The sequence below is a fragment of the Muntiacus reevesi genome, chromosome 6 (genome assembly GCF_963930625.1).
Source record: "Muntiacus reevesi chromosome 6, mMunRee1.1, whole genome shotgun sequence".
NCBI lineage: Eukaryota > Metazoa > Chordata > Mammalia > Artiodactyla > Cervidae > Muntiacus > Muntiacus reevesi.
In genome coordinates, this window is record NC_089254.1 from 49,503,871 (window position 1) to 49,526,812 (window position 22,942).

At 37.1% G+C, this 22,942-nt stretch overlaps 1 protein-coding gene across 1 annotated transcript in view; it reads right to left on the minus strand.

Moving 5' to 3' along the window:
* Positions 1 to 1,221: 1,221 nt before the first annotated feature.
* The window catches only part of TES (testin LIM domain protein), a 58,662-nt gene continuing 36,941 nt past the window's right edge, over positions 1,222 to 22,942 (minus strand). The window contains exons 3-7 of the mRNA XM_065939308.1: positions 13,282 to 13,534; positions 11,958 to 12,293; positions 10,772 to 10,987; positions 10,207 to 10,365; positions 1,222 to 2,476 (exon numbers count right to left, since the gene is read on the minus strand). Of these exons, the coding sequence (XP_065795380.1) occupies positions 2,288 to 2,476; positions 10,207 to 10,365; positions 10,772 to 10,987; positions 11,958 to 12,293; positions 13,282 to 13,534 (1,153 nt within the window). The 3' untranslated portion in view covers positions 1,222 to 2,287. The remainder of the gene's footprint in view (positions 2,477 to 10,206; positions 10,366 to 10,771; positions 10,988 to 11,957; positions 12,294 to 13,281; positions 13,535 to 22,942) is intronic.

Here is a 22,942-nt window from a genome sequence, read left to right on the forward strand (position 1 = left end):
GGAAAATTAATTTATTTTCTTACTGTCTGTGGTAACTTTATTGTGTGGTTCATATCCCAGTATTCTAGTCCATTTCAGGCTAAGGGTCTCTCAACTGCTAATTATCAATACAGAGACATGTTACTCAAATGCCTGCTATATTGAGTACAAAAAAGGGATACGCTATATATTTGAAAAATATAACTAAAATGGGATTTGGATGATAGAAATTTCCATTAATTGACCCCATAGGAAGTAAGTAGGCCAAAAGATTATTCTTCATATCTATTTTTGAAGGAAAAAATGCACACATTCAGATAGAAATATTACTTTCTTATCTTTTCCCCATTGCAAGCGAAGGATTTAATTCTGGCACCTGTATCAAGTAAGCCATTATTCAGAATTGAAGTCAATGCAAAATATAAAGTGATGATTATATAAAATGGGGTGACCATATCCTAAGTGCTAGAGAAAAGGAAAATCTTATAGACTCTAGTAACCATCTTACTCTCTTGTTAAGTGCTTCAAGGGCAAAGTATTCGAAGAACATTTAAAAAAAAAATGTGATGAACAATGAAAATGGTTCACATTCTCTTGCATCACATTTCATTACAGTTCATTCTATTGTACTACAAGGCCAAAGTAAAACTAAGTCACGGTAATGAATCAAAACAAAGGTTCTGTATTCCTCAGGCAAAGTAGTTTCTTCCTCTAGGAAGTGCCTAATATTCATGCAATCAGTATCTCAGGTAGTGGGTGATGGATTTAGCCAAATTTCTTGAGCCTCTACATCTCCTTGGAGAAGGAAATGGCAACCCACTCTGGTATTCTTGCCTAGACAATCCTGTGGACAGAGGAGCCTGGGGGCTGCAGTCCATGGGGTCGTATAGAGTCGGACACGACTGAAGCAACTTAGCAGCAGCAGCAGCAGACTTACCTCAAAAGAAAGTAGCTTTCCCAACTTCAATTAAAACGACACTTTCTTTTTTCTGAAAGAAAAAACTCATACACAACTTGAAAACCAACTATTTAAATGCTTTCACTTATTATGAAGTTTCATAAAACTTATCCCTTCACCATAATGAAAAGTCTAGTTTCTGTCCTGTTTCGTCAGGAAGTAGCCCTTATTTGTCAGGTTATTTTTTATCCTTGGAAACACTGCCCCCTGCTGTAACAAATGCTTAATTGCAGAAGGATTTTTTTCGCTCTCAAATGAAAAAGATACAAAAAATAAAGGTATAATTATTAAAGTGAAAGAGGCTTTATTTTGAATAATAATACATATATCATTCATTACATTTAACTTTCATAGTGCATAGCTATGTATGGAAGTAGAAAAGGAAAAATAAACATTAGAAATACCTTAGGAAGGAAGTATACAGGCAAAGAAGGCATTTGTTATATATCCACGAACAGGCATTATATCATAGGACAGTATCCATTAGAAAAGAATGGAAACCATGCAAAAAGTTTATTTAAACCACACAGCCAAGTGCAAAGAGCACAAGTTATAGTTTTTTGGATACAAAAAAAGTATACATGTTCTTTGGATTGAAAATATAACATAAATGAGTGACTTGCCAAAAATCATCTATAGAAGTAAAAAGTGTGGAAGCCACATGTGACAATAAAATATTCAAGGCCACAAATGGAGGTCATCAGCTTACAAAGAGACTATCGAGAGGTAGAGCAGATTAAAAAAATAGAGGTATGCAGTAAAGCCATTTCTGCCTAAGTTAGGAAATAGCAAATGCATAGACATTAAAATGATAACAGTTCTTCATATTATGCTGCATTTCTATTTTCTCTGTGTCAAAAGAATTCACTGTGTATTACTACAAAATTCAGCGAATAAGATGAGGCAATAAACGTAGAGCCCTGGCATTAGGGCAAGTTTAATTTCCTTTTCATTTTATACAAGAAGGGAAAAAGAATATAGAACATGAAATGCTCATCTTTCCATTCAAACACTAACTTTTAAGTTTTCATATATACTGTGTTTGGCACAAAGAAGGTAGGAATATGAAGATATTAAACTCACGCTTCCAACTCAAAAGATTTTACATCTGGAAAGCCAAAGAAAGGTAAAACTCTTTACCATTTTAAAAATTAAATGCTTAAAGCAGGTTTTAAAAATTGAGATGCAAAAATTTGATTAGGAAAAACAGCAAAGAAAGATACGGAACAAATTTCCTGGTTTCCTTTATAGTTTCTTTTCTTTTTCTTTTATTTTTCCAAATTGCATTTTACAGTAGAAATGCAGACCACTCTGGATAGCTAGGGCTCAATTTTGCTTGGTGCTCTCCTCTTAAGACATCATCTTCTTACACTCCACCGAGCAGAAAACCATCCCTTCTACGGGCATGAACTTCTGCCCAATGAGACACCTGCTGCAGCAGGAGCACAGAAAGCACTCCGTGGACGCGTGCCAGCTGAAGTTGTTGTAGCTGACCCGCTGCACTTCGGGGTCGATGGCATTGTGGCATCCCTGACACACCTGTTAAGGCGGTTATACAAAGAAGAGAAGAGCATGAGAGATCAAACTGTGATGGGAACACTTTCACGCTAGAACAGTACATTTCTTTAGATGGCAAAATAAACCAAGAATGACAACCTCAAAGATACACAACTGAGAATGACCTTCTAGCTAACCTTCACAGCTATATGCGGAGCATGCGAGAAATAACAGGTGAAGTCCAAACAGCACTTGATGCTTCTAAGATAAACCATGGGTGTTTAAGGCAGAAAGTCTTGAAGTTCCAAAGCAGTGTGTTCGGTTCCAGTGTATCTATTAGATTGTATATTAGCAGTTATATATTTTTTTTAAGTTTTATGATTTTTCCTACATCACAAATGCTGGCAAGAACAACAGGTACTCTCATTCATTGCTGGTGCGAATGCAAAATGTTTCAACTCATGAGGAAGACAGTTTGGCTGTTTCTTATAATAAAACTAAGCATACTTTAATCATATACTCCAGCAGTCATGCTCTTTGGTATTTATCCAAATGACTTGAAAACTTATGTCCACAAAGAAACCTGCATATGATGCTTTAATTGTAATTGCCAAAATCTGGAAGCAACCAGGATGTCCATCAGTGGGTAAATGGATAAAGAAACTATAACACATTCATACTTCTTAGAGCTAAAAAGACATGAGCTATCATGTCATGGAGGAAATGCATATTACTAAGTGAAAGAAGCTAACCTGGAAAAGCTATATGCTATATGATTCCAACTATATGACATTCTAGCAAAGGCAAAACTATGGAGAAAATAAAAAGACCATTGATGGCTAGGGGTATGGAGTAGGAGACAGGCAGGTTGAAGAGATGAATAGGCAGAGCACAAAGGGCTTATAGGCCAGTAAAAATATTCTCTATGATATTACAATAATGGATATATGCCATTTGTCCAAACCAGAGAACACACAACATCAAGAGTGAACTCTAAGCTAAATTATGGACTTTGGGTGATTATGATATGTCCATGTAGACTCATCCTTATTAAAAAATGTTAACACTCTAGTGAGTGATGTTGATAATGCACAAGGCAATGCATGTGTGGGAGTAGAGAATATAAGGGAAATCTCTGTATTTCCCTCTTAATTTTGTTATAAACCTAAAACTGCTCTAAAAAAATAGTCTTTTTTAAAATGATTTTTTCCTCATTCACTAAAGCTCCGAAGTGATAATTTTACCAGTCTTACCTATGACACGTGAGATGATTAACACTACTAATTTCTAAACAGCAGTAAGTGAAAATCTGGAGAAGGGAATGGCAACCCACTCTAGTATTCTTGCCTGGAGAATCCCATGGACAGAGGAGTATGGCAGGCTACGGTCCACGGGGTCGCAAAGAGTCAGACACGATTGAAGTGACTTAGCACACACAAGTGAAAACTATGTTCAGAGTAATTCAGGACTCAATCAAAAATACTGACAGTGTTTGAGAATAACTAGTGTGCACTAAAAATATCTCTTCTGTCATGTCATAATTTATGTGAAATCAAATATCATGGAATGTTAGCACTTATATTCCATATGCCATTCAGTATATATGTATGTTATGTACAGATAAATATGAGATATACACATCCACACCCATAAACACACATAATTTCTTCTTTAACTGAACATGTTTAGCAGGAAAATAAATGAATAATTGGCACTATCACAGCAGAAGACAAAACTACCCAACTGAGAGCTCCAAAACATTAGATAGTTCATATGCCTTCTTGTTTATATGTGTTATGAATGAAACTGCCTAGTATTCTTGTTTTAAATATTTTATAACAAATGAGGAAACCAGTAAGATTGTACAGCATTACATAAAAGTGGCTAATCTTCTGCATTCTTGGTCTCTTAATGTGATTGTCAGGAATTCCTGTGTGATGAAGGTGGATGGGTTGAGGAGGGTCACAGGTGAATTGAATTAACATGCGGTGTGAGGCCTTGGTATAGATATCCATTTCAGACCTGCAATATAGTAATATTTTCTATATTTTTAGATAACTACAAGGTTTCTAATTACAGAGACTGTAACTCCTTATCTCACAGTTTATGTCAACCCAGTCTTCCCTGAGAAGCAGGGGAGATCTTTGAATGATCGATCCTGAATACTACAAAAACGACTTTTGATTACAATGACTCCTAATCTATAGCTGCACCATGCAAGAAATGGCTTTTGTATAGCTTTGTAATTCACTTAGAATGTTGCCCTTTGTTGTTTTCACACTCAAGTTTTTATTCCCCTGATTTTAGATCATGATCCACCCTCTGTATCTCAGCCCTTTAAAAATATTTTTAGATCATTTTATAGTCTTTCAAAACTCACGTTTTCACTGCAATTTTTTAAAAGTGATAAATACTGTTCTATGTACAATTAAGGAAACTGCTTTGGAAAAAAATTTAACATACTAAATAGCAGTAACAGGCAAATTTGGAGTACAATTTGGAGTACAGAATGAAGCAGGGCAAAGGCTAATAGAGTTCTGCCAAGAGAATGCACTGGTCATAGCAAACACCCTCTTCCAACAATGGAAAAGAAGACTCTACACATGGACATCACCAGATGGTCAACATCAAAATCAGATGGATTATATTCTTTGCAGCCAAAGATGGAGAAGCTCTATACAGTCAGCAAAAACAAGACCAGGAGTTGACTGTACCTCAGATCATGAACTCCTTATTGCCAAATTCAGACTTAAATTGAAGAAACTGGGAAAAACCACTAGACCATTCAGATATGACCTAAATCAAATCCCTTATGACTATACAGTGGAAGTGAGAAATAGATTTAAAGGACTAGGTCTGATAGAGTGCCTGATGAACTATGGATGGAGGTTCATGACATTGTTACAGGAGACAGGAATCAAGATCATCCCCAAGAAAAAGAAATGCAAAAAAGCAAAATGGCTATCTGAGGAGGCCTTACAAATAGCTGTGAAAAGAAGAAAAGTGAAAAGCAATGGAGAAAAGAAAAGATATTCCCATTTGAATGCAAAGTTAATAGCAAGGAGAGATAAGAAAGCCTTCCTCAGCGATCAATGTAAAGAAATAGAAGAAAACAACAGAATGGGAATGACTAGAGATCTCTTCAAGAAATTAGAGATACCAAGGGAACGATTCATGCAAAGATGGGCTCAATAAAGGACGGAAAAGGTATAGACTTAACAGAAACAGAAGATATTAAGAAGAGGTGGCAAGAATACATGGAAGAACTATACAAAAAAGATCTTCATGACCCAGACAATCACGATGGTGTGATCACTCACACTCACCTAGAGTCAGACATCCTGGAATGTGAAGTCAAGTGGGACTTAGGAAGCATTACTACAAACAAAGCTAGTGGAGGTGATGAAATTCCAGGAGCTATTTCAAATCCTGAAAGATGATGCTGTGAAAGTGCTGCACTCGCTACGTCAGCAAATTTGGAAAACTCAGCAGTGGCCACAGGACTAGAAAAGGTCAGTTTTTATTCCAATCCCAAAGAAAGGCAATGCCAAAAAATGCTCAAACTACCCCACAATTACACTCATCTCACACACTAGTAAAGTAATGCTCAAAATTCTCCAAGCCAGGCTTCAGCAATACGTGAACCATGAACTTCCAGATGTTCAAGCTGGTTTTAGAAAAGGCAGAGGAACCAGAGATCAAACTGCCAACGTCCGGTGGATCATCGAAAAAGCAAGAGAGTTCCAGAAAAACATCTATTTCTGCTTTAAAGTCAAAGTCTTTGACTGTGCGGATCACAATAAACTGTGGAAAATTCTGAAAGAGATGGAAATACCAGATCACCTGACCTGCCTCTTGAGAAACCTGTATGCAGGTCAGGAAGCAACAGTTAGAACTGGACATGGAACAACAGACTATTTCCAAATAGGAAAAGGAGTACTTCAAGGCTGTATATTGTCACCCTGCTTATTTAACTTCTATGCAGAGTACATCATGAGAAATGCTGGGCTGGAGGAAGCACAGGCTGAAATCAAGATTGCCAGGAGAAATATCAATAACCTCAGATATGCAGATGACACCACCTTTATGGCAGAAAGTGAAGAAGAACTAAAGAGCCTCTTGATGAAAGTGAAAAAGGAGAGTGAAAAAGTTGCCTTATAGCTCAACATTCAGAAAACTAAAATCATGGCATCTGGTCCCATCACTTCATGGCAAATAGATGGGGAAATAGTGGGAACAGTGGCTGACTTTATTTTTGGGGGTTCCCAAATCAGTGCAGATGGTGAATGCAGCCATGAAATTAAAAGACTCTTACTCCTTGGAAGGAAAGTGATGACCAACCAAGACAGCATATTTAGAAGCAGAGACATTACTTTGCCAACAAAAGTCCATCTAGTCAAGGCTATGGTTTTTCCAATAGTCATGCATGGATGTGAGAGTTGAACTTTAAAGAAAGCTGAGTGCCAAAGAATTGATGCTTTTGAACTGTGCTGTTGGAGAAGACTCTTGAGAGTCCCTTGGACTGCAAGGAGATCCAACCAGTCCATCCTAAAGATGAGTCTTGGGTGTTCATTGGAAGGACTGATGTTGAAGCTGAAGCTCCAATACTTTGGCCACCTGATGCGAAGAGCTGACTTATTTGAAAAGACCCTGATGATGGGAAAGATTGAGGGAAGGAGAAGAAGGGGACAACAGAGAATGAGATGGTTGAATGGCATCACTGACTCAATGGACATGAGTTTGGGTAGACTCCGGGAGTTGATGATGTGAGGCCTGGTGTGCTATAGTTCATGGTGTCGCAAAGAGTTGGACATGACTGAGTGACTGAACTGAACTGAACTAGCATAGAATGTAGGGTTTGTGCACTTCAAAAAATTTAGGTTTATTAATAATTTGATTGCCATTCATCCCCAAATCTGACATGTCCCCAAGTAAAAACTACCGATCCATATCCCTAATTCTTCATAAATCTGAAAGCTGCCCAGGAATCAACTAAGGGTCTGGAGCCTCCAGGACCAGTCAGGGAGTTGATGGACTTCATTCACCACACTATGCTTGATATTTGTTTATCCTGAATTCTTAATTAAACTGCTAATAATCCAATATGTTGTTATTTCCTTCAATTCCTCCTACTTCTTTTACTTATTTGTATATAAATTATAAAATTTAAAAACTGATAATGATGCTTGCTCTCTAGCAGAAGGGTCCTGTGAAATCTCAGAGATGTGAAATCTTGGAGTGGCCATTTGAGACTGGAATTCCAGAAACCATACAGAGACAAACTAAGTGTATTTCCCACTTTCCTCCTACCAGGTTAATTTTTTCTTCAGAAAAGTCCTTTTTTGAGTTGAGGTTTTAGCTTCAGGTCTAAAAATAATTATATTCTCACTCTTTTTTTTTTTTTTTTAAATTAAAAGATCTAAGCAGATCAATGCCCAGAACTAGACAGTCTTCCAATTTTTATATCCTTTAGCATGCTGCTGTCACCTAAGTTTTGTTCAGGTGATGAATATTCATTTTAGCATTAAGCATGTGGCAATAAGTGTATCTAATTGAGAAAGTACACCTTCTAAAATAAATCATGCCATATTATAAAGCTAAATAATTTAGAGTTTCTGGCATTCTCTCTGTAGTTATTCCTCTCCAATAACTACTGCAACATAATGGAGAGAAGCTTGCATCAATAACAAAGTAGCTTCGTCTGTTAAAAGCTTTATTCTATGAGTGTCTGCTGTGTTCTAGTGTTGAAAATAGAACAGAAAAGAAGCAGACAAAATCCCTGCCCTCATGGAGTTTACATTCTAGTCCTTAAGGCCAAGGTAACACATCATACAGTGAACTGCATATTATGGTAATCCTCTTTTCTAGAGAAACTGTTGCAACTGCATTCAGGGAAGTATTTTTTTAAGCTAAATAATCTATTAGACTGTATGGTAATTCAACATCTTATCCTCAGATATACAGAGGGTCCATGTTGACCCTCAAAGAAAATGAGAAGCGTTAAAACACAAGTCAGTCACTCAAACATTTCCTAAGTGCAAACATTGAGGGTACGGAAATAGAGGGAAGCTCTGTGCTCCAGCTTTTTACAGTCTGGTAGAAGAGACAGATGAGTGATACTGACAGTCACACATGTGGGCAAGTATACAAAGAGCCCCAAGGGAACAGACATCCTGCCTAGCCAGAGAGGAAGGGGTGCAACGTGGGCAGGGAATCAGGAAAGGTGTTCTGAAAAAGTTAAGCTTAAACTGAGTCTGGAGGAGTGTGCAGGCATAATCAGGTAAAACAGAGAGGGGATCTTCTGGCAACCCAGTGGTTAGGACCTAGGGATTTTACTGCTAGGGGCCTGGGTTCAGTCCCTGGTCAGGGAACTAACAGCCCACAAGTCATGTGGCACAGCCAAAAATAAATAAATAAATAAAAACAGAATAGGAAGATGTATCAGACAAAGGAATGAGTGTTAGCAGAAGACAAAGAACAGTATAAACTACGAAATGCAGGTACCTTGGGAAATGGAATGATTGGGTTAGGTAACTAGTAGGGGAGCCTGGCCTGCTGCAGTCCACAGGATCACAAAGAGTTGGACACGACTGAACAACTCCTAGTAAAAGTGGCTGGACAGGTAAGAAGGGGCTGGATCTATTAAGTAAAGGCTTGATGATCAGATTTGCGTTTTAGAAAGATTATCTTCCATCATTATGGAAGGTAGCTTTGAACAAGAAGAATGGAAGTGGGAGGCCAAATTTGAGGTCGTTATAATAGTCAAAATGACAAAAAAAATAAAGCTCTGAAGTGGAGTAGTTGTGCCTGTGAGAACCTGAGATACACTGATGAGGCGGAGTTGATAGAAAACGAGAGCTGATAGATTATATCCGAGGGCAATGGGTAAAGGCTGAAAACTGGCACTGACACCAAAACTTCTTAACCTTATTTTCATATTAATAATATCATACTCCTAGAACTATATAAATATGTCATTATATTCCTCTGCCAGGAGTCTCCTCTAGTTGATAGTTCAGGGAGATCTTTAGTACTTATTTACCTGCGTATAAAGTAAACATCTATCCTTTTAATATTCCTGGATTATAAACTTTACATATATGGTCAACTTTTTATCTACTCTTTATCTATCTCTGGGCCATCATGCAATAGAAGGTCTGTGTAAGAATGGTAGATTTTATACATATACATATATGTGTGTGTCTGTGTGTTTGTATACACACACACACACACACACACACACATTATATTTTCACATTAAATATTTGAATGTTTGGCTTATGCAAATAAACATGCAAGTCAAATTTTGTTCTGAAATTTTGTTTCACATATATATTAACTCAGTGAGGGTTTAAGAAAGGGCACTGTACAATCTCCAGGTAGCAAAAAGAAAGCCACAGTGCGTGATCTGGTAACATGAACAGAAACATAAACATTCAAACAGAGCTAAGGCATATGAACAGTCTCTAAAAACCTTAATTTAAGTGAAAGCCGATCTGTATGATGAGAATCAATCAATCTTACTCCCATTAAGGAATTTTTTTGGTGGAGATTTGGTTATCGAGTAGCACTTTATAGTGTAAACTGCACATACAGAATCTTGAGGTGGTTCATCCTAGTCAACGCATGTACTGTTTTTGAATTACCTGGATTTTAACACTCTATGGTAGAATTCACCTGTTTCCTATTTGAGAGTAGTACTTTCTGTCTCTCCTTTGTAAGAGACTTAAATAAAGCAGGTCAAGGCTACCAAATCCCAAGATGTGTCTTACCACAGCATGGTTCTTCACATAACAGGGTTTGCACACGGGCTTGTCATTGACCATCACGTATATTTCCCCAGCTAGGATGTTGTCACAGTCAAAGCAGCAGAAGTGTTTCAGATGCCAGTTTTGGTTTTCTGCCTGGGTATACTCATTACTGAATATCAGCTAGGAAGAGAATAAAAATAAAATCAATCATGTTTTTTCCTTTTTGCTTCAAATGACCAAGCTACGTTCTTTACACAACAGATTTAGAACCACAAGAAACATCAGTCTACTTTGGGGGGTTTGAAGTCTGAAGATAACCTAAAGCTTGAACTTGGATGATTACTTGGTTTAGTTCAAATCAATGTTTTAGGTATCTGGACAGTCTTCATTTGTCAACACAATTAACATGGGCATTCAGAATGACTGAAACGTTTTTTTCATTCAACTTCTTTGGATGTAAATAAAGCACACGATACTGGGTTAATTCATTCTGCTTTCTCGCTAAGGGAGGCCTGGTTAGCATGGTGAGGGAACCATAGGAAGAAGAAAAAGGGCGCCTGCATGCAGGTGGCCCTCGAGAACATACCTCATCACAGCCAGCGCACCGGGGTTTCTCACTGTCACAGTAGTGTCTGCCACAGTACAGCTTGCCATTCTTCCAGAAATAAATCATGTCGACCAGGAGTTCATGGCAGGCACTGCAGACGAAACAAGCTGGGTGCCACAGTTTATCGTATCCGGCCCTTTCGGCATAGATGGCTGGGTCTCCCTCCTTCATGCTCAGTTTGCAGCAGTAGCAGGACTGAAAGGGAAATCAGCCAAAACAATCTAGTCACCCAAGACCGGCACTTCTCATCAACAGTTCTGGTGGGAACTCAGAGGAACCACTTCCAAGAGAAGTAATTTCTCCTGAAATTAGTAATTCATCCATATAGGCAGTACGGTGTTAGTATTTGTGAAAAGGAATCTCTTGGCTTTTTCCAGTTCTCCAAACATAATTCTTGCACCCAATGTGTAACAGAGCACTGTTTACTGGATCAATGTTGCTCATGGAAAAAGGCTAATAGTAATTTGCACCTCAGTTTTAAGTAGTTCTCTCAAAAATGATTACCTGAAAACTTACTGTATCATTTTTTTTTTTTTCTGTTTTGTTTTAATACAGGATTAAGCCTGGTTGGTTGATGTGCTAACAGGATCTATAAGCAATATATTATTACAGTAAGTTTAGTTCTTATTTTTGGTTCATCTGTGTCACAATTTTTTTCTATTTTCAAGGCATAAAAATGACTTCAATTTTCCTGTCTTAGGAGACATTTTTAAAAAGTATGATTGACTATATATCCACATATTTAAGTTTGAATTTTATGCACATTCTCACGAGCAAAACCGAATTAACCTAAGCATATATTATTCTTATTTATGGGAAGAGAATAACAATTAACAGCAAAATTATGTTTAGAAACAGATTCTAGATTGTATGTTTTATTCCAGCATGACACCATGTTAACTGCTGTGTATACATAACACTTGTAATTATCTTTGGCAACAGATAATCAGAAAGCTTGGCTTTAGACCAAGGTTTCAAACATGATACATGATAATTCTCTAAAATAAGCCTAAACTGAAATTATAATTCAATTTACTTCCCTCATCTATTCCCTTCTGGAAACAGAGGAATGCAACTTTCCCCCAACAGTGTCCCACAATTCAAAGAAACGGAATGGACCTGTAAGATATACCAAAGGGGCCAACATCATGCCTGCTTTACTTACATACTGGGTTCTCTTGTGTTCCGCTGACTTGTCCTCCATGGCCCCTACTGCTGTTGTGGTGCTTCTGTCCCCTCCAGGGATGTACATTCTGTTGGGGCCTTGAGTGTTCATGTCACGGGGGAGCTTGACATCTCCTACGCCCAGAGCCTCGCTCTTGTATTTCTTCACAAACTGCTCCATCTCCTTCACCTCTTTGGGAGACAACTCGTGGCATTTTGAAGGGTCCTGGTCGTGGGCAGGGAGCTGCTTTGCCAACTGCTTCTTCCGGTACTGTGCCCCCTCTGAGCCCGCCACCGGCTGCTTCTCTTTGGGCAGCATTTGCATGTACTGCCTGGCCTAGACCACAAAGGGGACCAGCGTTAACTGGGAGATGCCGTGGCCATCAAACAAACGATGCTATGTAATACTCATTAGAATCAAATTACTGAAGAAGTCAGTTTTATCCACTAATAACAATTGATCTTCATAATACAAGTTATCTTGAGATGTTAATACATTAAAAAACACATTAAAAATGGTGCAATAGATTTAGTCAGTAAAAATGAACACTTTTTTTTCTTCATGAAAGTAAAGCTTTTTTTTTTTCAGTTTGTAAAGACTTAGGTTACTAATATTTACTTGTGCTAAAATTACTTTGCTATACACCTGAAACTAACACAACGTTGTAAATCAACTATACTCCAATAAAATTCATAAGAAAAAACAAAGCCCCCCAAACAAACAAAAATACAACTGCGTAACTGCAAAAGAAAACAATTTTTTAAGCCACATGTTCAGAATGGCCTAAGGATCATCACTATCCTATAAGAAAATGATATCACAAGATTCATTCTCATGATTTAACTAACCGTCTTAAAAGACTTCCAAATGTCTCATCTAGTTATTATCTTAGTGGAAGGAGCTTGACACAAAATTGCAATTTTTTTTGCCTTATACAGTAAAAGAAATATAGTGTTGACCACCTTTTGAGTTACAAAAAATTGAAAGAAATTCTTTTCTTTAGATTTTTTTAACCATCTTAAGAAAAATCTTCCCAAAAGTAACAAAGAAGTTACTAGCTTTATTCAAAACATGTTTTTCATTTAATTACTGAAAATGTCATGCCATTTCTTTGAAAAGGTTAACACTGATTTTCTATGTAGTGAGAAAAATTCTATGAGATATCTAATCTTACTTCTAAAAGTCCAACAGGAGTTGGAAGTCAAGGTAATGGGAACCCTAGAAAAATAACAGACCTGAGGTCAGTTAGGTCACTAAAGGAACTGCCCTAAATAAGTAGCCTAGGAACTTTAATAAAGGGACTTCCCTCCCCCTCATTATTTACCAATGCCTGATTCTGGACAGGAGGAGCCCATTCGTAGGTAACTGTATTGATGGAGACATTCTTCTTGGCAGCAACTGGATTGGTCAGTATCATAACATTGCGTTTATACATGGGAATTCCATCTGATTTCAGCTTCGCAATCAGGGTGGTGTACTTGGTATCTTCAAAAAGCTTCCCCACTTTTCGATCCTCCTCATTGCTCAAGAGGACATCATGCTCTTCTTGGCCACACTTGCAGTTACGACATATTTTTCTATAATTTTGGAGATAAGCAGGCAATGATTAATTATATTTAATCAATCATACATATATAGTTCAAACTATATTTTTACAAATATTCCTTATAATGGTATGCAAAGTCAAGTCTTACGATGGGTAGGGAGGAGGGGATTACAAGTAGCTATCCATAAGTTTAAGTAAGGAAACATAAAAATGCATCTTTGCTTCATAAGACTTTGAAAAAGGTTTTGATTAGAAAGTGCATGCTCAAGGGGGTATGGCTGAGGGTAACCCCATGTGATATTCCTCATTCTCTCAACCAGATATGTAAATAAAACAAAATCACCAAAAACTATCACAGCAAGCATTTTCATATTTTATTGCATGATAGCAGCCATTATCCATTTTTTTCCCTAAGTGAGAGATAAAGAAGTTGATATAACTTTTCTCATCAAGGACGGTAACCCAAGATTTATGTTTAGTTTTTTTCATTTTCTTTCCTGTCCCTTTTCCAATTTCCTTTTCTCTCTTTTCTCATGTTGCATTTCCTTTTCTTCCTTTCCCTTCTTTTATTTCTTCAAAACATTAGTGACCACCTAACCTGTGCTCCTCCCTTATGTATAAAAGACAGATAAAGTCTCTTCCTTTCTTATAGTTGAAAGACACAGTCTCCCTTCCCCAATCTGGTATGGGATGTAATCTTTCATTCATGGAAAATATATGAGTGTCCACGTGCCAAGCAATGTACCTGATACTAGGACATAAAGATGAAAATAATTAGGCCCAGTCTCTGACAGTCTAGAACTTATGCTTACCACCTGGTGAGGAGACAGACATTAAACAAATATACACACAGACACACACACACACATACAAATACCTATAACTGCATTTGTGATAATCGCAGAATACTTTGAGAGGATATAATTTTGACTTGGAACTGGTAAGCAAAGGACTCCATAAGAACATTACTCCTAATTTAGGTTGAAATCTGAAGGATGTGTAAAATGAATGTGAACTTTGTGTGTATGTGTTTGAGAAGCGGTAGAGACAGGAGAAGAAAAGCCTCCAGACATTTTGGGTAGAAAGAGTATGTGTGGTCGTCCTGTATTAGGAGACTGCACCCTTAGGCCCTGTGATCAGAGAAGTCTGGTATGTATGACAACAGTGAGCTAAGTAAATTGGGTAGTGACAAGGCTGCAGAGGTAGGCAAGTCTGAGATCATGCAGGGACTACTTCTAAGGCATATTAAAAAGTCTGGCTTTCATTGTAAGGGCAATCAGGAGGCACTGAAGGCTTTTAAGTTAATGAATAACATGGTTAGATCTATCATTTTCAAAAACTGTAATACCTGCCATATGGAGAATGACTTTGGGATAGATGTAACTTAGAGCAGGAGACCAGTTAACACGTCAACAGTGCATCCAGTCTGCAAGGTCCTAAGGAACAGGGATTCTACTGCTATTTCAAAAGTGGAATTTACATCTTGGATGGTTATTGTTTTGACCTGGGTAAGATGTGTAATAGCTTGCACTGAAGTATCTGATAGTGGAGATAAAAAGAAAGGAACAAATTTAAGATATCCTTAATGTGAACTGGACTTCCCTTGTGGCTCAGTGGTGAAACAATCTGCCTGCAATGCAGGAGACTCTCAGGAAACCTGGGTTGGATCTCTGGGTCATGAAGATCCCGTGGAGAAGGAAATGACAACCAACTCTAGTATTCTTGCTTGGGAAACCCGTGGACAGAGGAACCTGGCAAGCTACAGTCCATGGGGTGCAAAGAGTTGGACAAGACTGAGTGACTAAACAAATAATGTGGAATGAATTAAGCCTTGTGAATACAGTGATGAAGGGAAGACAGAATCAGTTAAAAAATGAACCAGGTTTCTGGGATGAGTAAGATGGTAAAAGGAATGTAATTTATTAGATCATAAAAGCAAAATAAGAATAGAACTGAGGTATGGGATGAAAACGTTGGTGAAATCTATCCAACCTGAAATAATAAATTTGAAATGCCTATGAAACAGGGTATAGATATCAAGTTAAGTTACAGGATATATAGATCTATTATTAGAAACTGTAGCCTGGTGGAAAATATAAATTCAGAAGTCAGGGAATAAGTGGAACAGAGCACTTTCACCTCCTGGGGTAAGAGCGGAGGGAGATGAGGGCTCAGGAGGGAGCCTGGTATAGCAGCAGCAGCTGGCAAAGATGACAGAGGAAAAGAGAGCAGAAAGACTTTGTGGGATTACAAATATAAGCTGGAGCTAAAATTCAGGACAATGATAGCATATAAGTTAGAGGGAGAAATCTGAGAGTTAAAAAAAAATTTTAATATCCTTACACTGTTCAGGAAGATACTGAAGATACATATTAACATTGGATGTTGTTAACTATGTATGTTAAAATATCTAGATAACTAAAAGAAAGAAATGTAATTCTAACTATTACAAAAAGGGATGAAAGTATGAAAATGTAATTAGTCAAACAAGATCGGAGAAAAATGAACTTGGGAACGACATGTAGAAAGCACAAATTAGATGGCTGATATAACCCAAGCATATCAACAGTCACAATAAATGGACTCATTTCTCCAGTTAAAAGATGAAGGCTTTCAGAAAGATAATATAACAAATTAGTTAAACTATACGCTGTTTAAGAAACACATTTTTTTTAGTGTTTTTTAAAAAATTTTATTTATTTTTTCCTTATTTTTATTAGTTGGAGGCTAATTACTTTACAATATTGTAGTGGTTTTTGCCATACATTGACATGAATCAGCCATGGATTTACATGTATTCCCCATCCCGATCCCCCCTCCCACCTCCCTCTCTACCTGATCCCTCTGGGTCCTGCCAGTGCACCAGCCCCGAGCACTTGTCTCATGCATCCCACCTGGGCTGGTGATCTGTTTCACCCTAGATAATATACATGTTTCGATGCTGTTCTCTCAAAACATCCCACCCTCGCCTTCTCCCACAGAGTCCAAAAGTCTGTTCTGTACATCTGTGTCCCTTTTTCTGTTTTGCATATAGGGTTATCGTTACCATCTTTCTAAATTCCATATATATGCGTTAGTATACTGTATTGGTCTTTATCTTTCTGGCTTACTTCACTCATATTTTAACCACATAGAAAGGATGAAAAGTATGATGACACAAAAAGAAACCTGGCAAATACCAGCAAAACGTTCCGTATATTCAAAGTGAAAGTCGCTCAGTAGAGTCTGGCTCTTTGTGACCCCATGGACTAAGTCCATGGAATTCTCCAGGTCAGAATACTGGACTGGGTAGCCTTTCCCTTCTATAGATCATTCCAACCCAGGGATCAAACTCAGGTCTCCCAAGAATTGGCAGGCGGATTCTTGACCAACTGAGCCATGATATTAGGGAAGCCCAAATGTCGTACAATTAAGGCTTTTTCCCTTAATGAGTATCAGAGTCACTTCACAGTAACAAATATTTAAAAACACTTCTCTGCTATAACAATTAACTTAATACAACCTAATAACCTAACGTCAACATATATAAGCAAAAGTAACAGAACTATAAGAAGCAAATGGACAAATCCATCATTATGGTGAGATTTAAAAAAATTAGAGATAAAGATGTGAATAACACAACTATCAAGCCTGACCTAAGAGACACATGAAAGCATTATATCCAGTGACTGGAGAATATACATTCTTTTTACAGCTATTTGAAACACTCTGAAAAACCGAACATCTACTATGCCATAGAGCAAGTCTCAAAGACAGATCATTAACCAGATAAGCTGAACAGAATGTAGTTATGTTAGAAATCATCACCAAAAACATTACAAAGTACTTTTAAAAAAAGACTCTTAAAAAATTAAATGTTGAAAGAAAAGAATTACAATATAAATTAAAACAAAAAATATTTTAGGAAAAAAGAAAGCAAAACTATTACTTCCTGAAACTTATAAAACACAACTAAAGGGATGATGATGAGGAAAATTATAGTTAAAGTATGCTTAAATTAGAAAGAAGAATAAAAATTAATAAGCTAAGTGTTTAACTCAGGAGGTTAGGAAATATTCAGACAAAACCTAAAGTAAAAAGGAAAATAAAGACAATAACAGAAACTAATAAAGGTTTGCTTCTCATCGGATACAGAAAACATTCAATACATATCAACATTTCTTCTGATTACATTTAAAGTAATTTTAGTTGTAGAAAGGAATTAGGATTTTAGAAAGGGTTTCTGGGGGAAAAAGTCCATAAGCACTCAGCATCCATTATACTTAATGCATTCATTTTAGGATCTGAAGCAAGAAAGCAACCTTGCCATTGCCACTCCATTCATTTTTCCTTGGATACTAATCAGAGCAATAAGAAAGTTCAAAGAAATACAAGTGGTAAGGATTCATCAGAAACGGAGAAACTAAACTGTTAATTACACATGCTCGAATCAATAATATAAAAATGTATTAGCATCATTAAAAGCTTATTAAATTTTACATATTTAAAATTAATATAAATCATTGGATTTCTCTACATCAGAAAATTACAAAAAAAACCCTAAACACTTTGCCGAATAACAAATTATTAAATAATTATTTATTTTTATGTTCTGTTTTTCTTAAAGTGAGATATGCAAACTGAAAATATTACATTGGACTTATACAGTCCCAGAAAGAGAGAGAAAGTGTGTCAGGAGATGTGGGGTAGGGAGGCAAAATACTTCCCTTGTGTACACATCGGTCAGAATTCTTTATTTGGTAATAACTCGCTGAATAGTTTGCATATTCTAGTTCAGCTATAAAAGACTCTTACAACTGGTTATCTCATACTTCCATCTACTGGAAAGGAGCATACTATCCTACTACAGTATGTTCTTCATTCTTGTTCTTCAGTTAACAAAAACAATATAATTATTCATAAAACTATCACAGTGCTTTTGGATCAAGTTTAAAATGACGCCTTCCTGAAGGGAAAGAGGTGGGCTGGGAATTTACTTCTTATATAAATAAATAGTTCCTTATATGGCTGTGAACTATGGCATGCATCCTGGTATTAGCAAAGTGACTGACTAAAGAAGGAAGTAACAAGGATATTGATAAATATTGGAGTTCCTTTAAAAATGTTTATTATCCAGGTGTACTCCAGTAAAACATGTATGCCATGAAATAGAGTAAGATTCTAAAATCTGAAAGAGTAATAGTAAAAGAGTAAGTGAAACAAAGCCTGTGGACTTTCTAAAGCATGAACTATACTGTGACAAGCTGTAGCATGGCTAAATAAATTATATTTACTATGAAAATGTTATATAAAAAAAGTATATTAACCAATGACATACTGGCCGTCTCTATACTTCTTCTTATTATTAGTCTTGGCTATTCTTAGAAGATTTACATTCTGAGAAAATCTATATTCCCTGTCTACCTGTTTACCTATCCAATATAACTTTATTAAGCAAGTAAATTCAGGTTAAGACACCACACTGATAGCACAGTGATGAGAGAAGAAGTAGTAGCTAAAGGAGTCAGCCTATGTCTGATTAACAGTTTCCTAAGTGGGGAAAACCTATGATTGATTCATGATCGTTTTTAAAATCCCAATATATTATAAGCCTCATCTGCATCCTTACTCTAACACTGTGAACTGAAATAACAGAACTGGCAAGAATGTGACTCAAGAAGGGTAGGATCATTCTTTTAGCCAGAGAGTTGTCATCAATGAAGTAGCTGGAACGACCACATTCCTTCCAGATTCCTAAACCCAGAGCTCCATTTCTGCAATAAAAAGGGACAGCTACCAACCACTAGGCAAGAAAGAAACCCATAAAATCTGGGCTGGGTGCCAAGAGCTATCCTTGTGGAAATGTGCACTATTCACTGCTTATCTAGGTTTTAAAAAATGTTTTTTGGGGGTTTTAGTCTACAGCGTTTTATATTGTAATCTCCCATATTTAAATTATTATTTTTTTAATTTTTAGAAATATCTTTTAGGAAATTTCAAGTCATTTGGAAAATAGTCAATAAATTTATTAAACAGAAAATTTTGTTGAGAAATTAGGGAAGAGAGAGATACCGTTATTTTTTATCTAAGAGAAAGTTTGAGGATGAGTAGGACATTTAAGAAAACAAGGAACTTTTAAAAATTGGTTTTAGACCAACCTGAAATAAAATGAAAACGGCATAGGTGAGCAGAGTATCCATGTGCAAGGGGCTATGTTTGTAAGGTTTTTACAGTATGTTTCTTCAGATGATTCACACATGACTTTTGATGATATGTGTAAGGCTTAAAAAGTTTTTTTTTTATTAAATTTATTTGAGCTATTCGTTTGAGGGAAGTTTATAAATCAGCTCCCATACTTAGCACAGCCGTCCTATCTCTAAATCTTCTAAGCTGCCCTATAGCGTTTCTGCCCAAATTTTCCATGGGAGGTTAATTAAAGTCGTGTGAAGGGGAAATGTGGGGGAGACTCTGAATTAAGTTAGTTTAAAACTGTCTTTTTTATATGACTTTCTAAAAAAGATGTGAGGGTAGACTGGTAGACTGGGAAGTTCTATGATGTAGGGTGAGGAGGGCTATTCATCCTAAAAAGTTTAAAGCTGTTAACACATACACCTGCAAAGATTAATATGCATGACAAATCAGAACTGTATACTCACAATTTTATATTACAACTTCAGAGTTCTTAACTTCAAGAGAGTACAAAACTTACCAAAAGCACTGCCTCAGAAAAGTAGATAGATTTATAGTTTCAAGCTGAAAGCAGTCAAGAAACTATCCCTCATAGCTTCTCAAAAGAGAAATTATTTTTGTAGTACTATTTGTAAAAATTATTATTTTTCCAAGGCAAGTAGTAGCAACTGGAGTGCTCTGACATACCGCCAGCAGTCATAGTGATTTAACGGAATGGTCATGACACTGCTATAAATGAAAAATTTAAAAGGGTTGGAAGCTGTCCTTTTACAACAGGGATATACATATATGGACTTAAGAGAAGGCCTCTGTTATAGAATTCAACACAAGCATTAATCCATTTATGGTGGGGAATTTTCAGTTTTCACACAGCTCTAACCCAATCAGAAATTCTCTGGACAGATGTATGCTATATTCATTCAAATAACAGTTTTCTTGTAAAATGCAACTGTTTTATTGAAACGATTTATCAAGGATTAGATAAAATAATAATTTTATTACTTATTTTATTACTTATATAATAAATGATCTATGGTTCCAATGATATTACTTTCAATATGAAATAAATAATTGGCTATAAACTTGATATCCTGGGTTTCTGTTTTGCATTTCATAAATATTTGTTACTTCTAAATATTACTTAAAAGTGTGCCCAGAAGATAGTAGTTTTTATATAAGTATTAATATCAGGTATCCTCAACCTTTTATTTTCCTCTAGGTTTGTAATTACTGGTACACTGGAAAAAAGGAGAGCTCGCAGTTACAATATTTTTGTCACAACCATGTCTTTGCTGCAGAAGTGCCACACTGGTAGGGTGCACAGCTGGTGCAGTCCACAGTTCACTGGCAGAGGAACGTGGGTTCAAGTTTTTCTTATGTCCTATAGAAAGGTGGTGATAGGAAGGTTTTGGTAGGCTTTGGGTCCAAATTCCAGCTCTGCCATCTAGAAGCCATGCCTTAGTAAGTTATTTAACTTTCCTTAAGTCTTTGACTTCTCAAATATAAAAAAAGGAATACTACCACTTATCTCAAAAGGTATTATGAGGATTAGGTACAATCAAGTAAATAAAGTGCTGTGATAAGCAGAATTTTAAGACAGTCCCTATGACCTTCACCTTGGTATTATTCCTCTTATTTACTTTATATGGAAAAGAAGAGATTATCCAGGTGTGCCAAATCTAATCACAAGAGCCCTTAAAAAATAATAAGTTCTCTGGCTGGGAGTGTAAGAGGAATTTGAAGACATCAGAGGTGCAGAAAGGATTCTAAGCCAACTATGTTGGCTTGGAGGTTGCCATGTGAGTGGCTTCCAGAGGCTGAGAGTAGCCCCTGGCTAACAGCCAGCAAGGAAACAGGTACCTCAGACCTACAATCACAGAGAAATAAATTCTACCTACCTAAGAAGTGAGCCTGGAGGCAGATTCTTAGAGCTCAACCTGGCCAACACCCTGATTTCAGCCTTTTAGGAGCCTAAGCAGAGAATCCAGCTAAGCAGCCCAGACTTCTGACCTAAAGCGCAAATGGATGTTGAGTTAATTAACATCCAGTTATTGTTTTAACCTGCTAAATTTATAGTAATTTGTTATAGAGCAACAGACAAGTGTTTATTGGTGTGCGACAAAGATGTTCATATATTTCTTACTAAGAACCAACAGGCTCAAATAAGTCTTTTTTTAAAAAACTCCTTTCGGTTTTAGTTCGATCTATAAAATGAGCTTTGGCTAGCTAACTTATGAATCCCACTCTATAAACGTTCGTATGTGTAAGAGTTGGTTTTCAGCTTTTTACAACCTTTGAGACACACTCTGAACAGGCAGTCGTGCCTGCTGGATCTCTCCCACTCACTCTCTAGACCCACTCTGCACAGTACCCCGCGCAGTGCCTTAGCAGGCAGACCCTTAAGGACTGCCGCAATGGGCTACCTTGCCCCACCAACGGAAAGCACCAGCAGGAGTTCCGAACGATGAAGAAAATGAAATTTGAGCATTTATTTCCTTGCTTTCTACACATGTACAAGGTGCTAAAGGGGAAAATGATTTACTCTACTTGGGTGTGTGTGGACCAGGAAAAGAGGGTGCTATGGAATGAACAGGGTCTCTCCCCCAATTCATATGTTGACGCTCTAACCCCCAATGTGACTGTACTGGGAGAGCTTTTAGGAGGTAAACTTTAAATGAGATCATAAGGGTGGAGTTCTAATCAGATAGGATTGGTGGCCATATAATGAGAGAGACCATCTCTCTCTGCATGTACACACACAGAGAAAAGGGCATGTGAGGATACGGCCAGAGGTGGCCATCTACAAACCAGGAAGTGGTTCCTCACCAGAACCCAACCACGCTCAGAGTCTTGGGCTTTTAGCCTCCAGAAATGTAAGACAATACATTTCTGCTATTAAGAAATCAGTCTATGGTATTTTACTACAGAAGCTGAGCTGACTAATACAGGGAGCAAAGACGACTTCTCAGACACAAGAGACTTCTCTTGCCTGGGCCAAGACTTGAAGAGAACAGGAAGGACTTTTTGTTTCCATGTGGTGAGATTTCTTTTTAGTTTGACCATACAGGGTCTTTCCAGGCAAAGGGAACATGAGATAAGGCACAGACATTTTAAGAAACAGCATGTGTCTAAGTAATTGAAGCACAGGGTACTTGAAATTGAAGGAAGGTTGGAAGAGTAAGCAGAGGACAGATTCTGAGATCAAAGCCAAAGACTCTGTTCAAAGGATCAAGTCCAGTGGGAAAGCATTAAATTCTTAAGCTATTGGTAA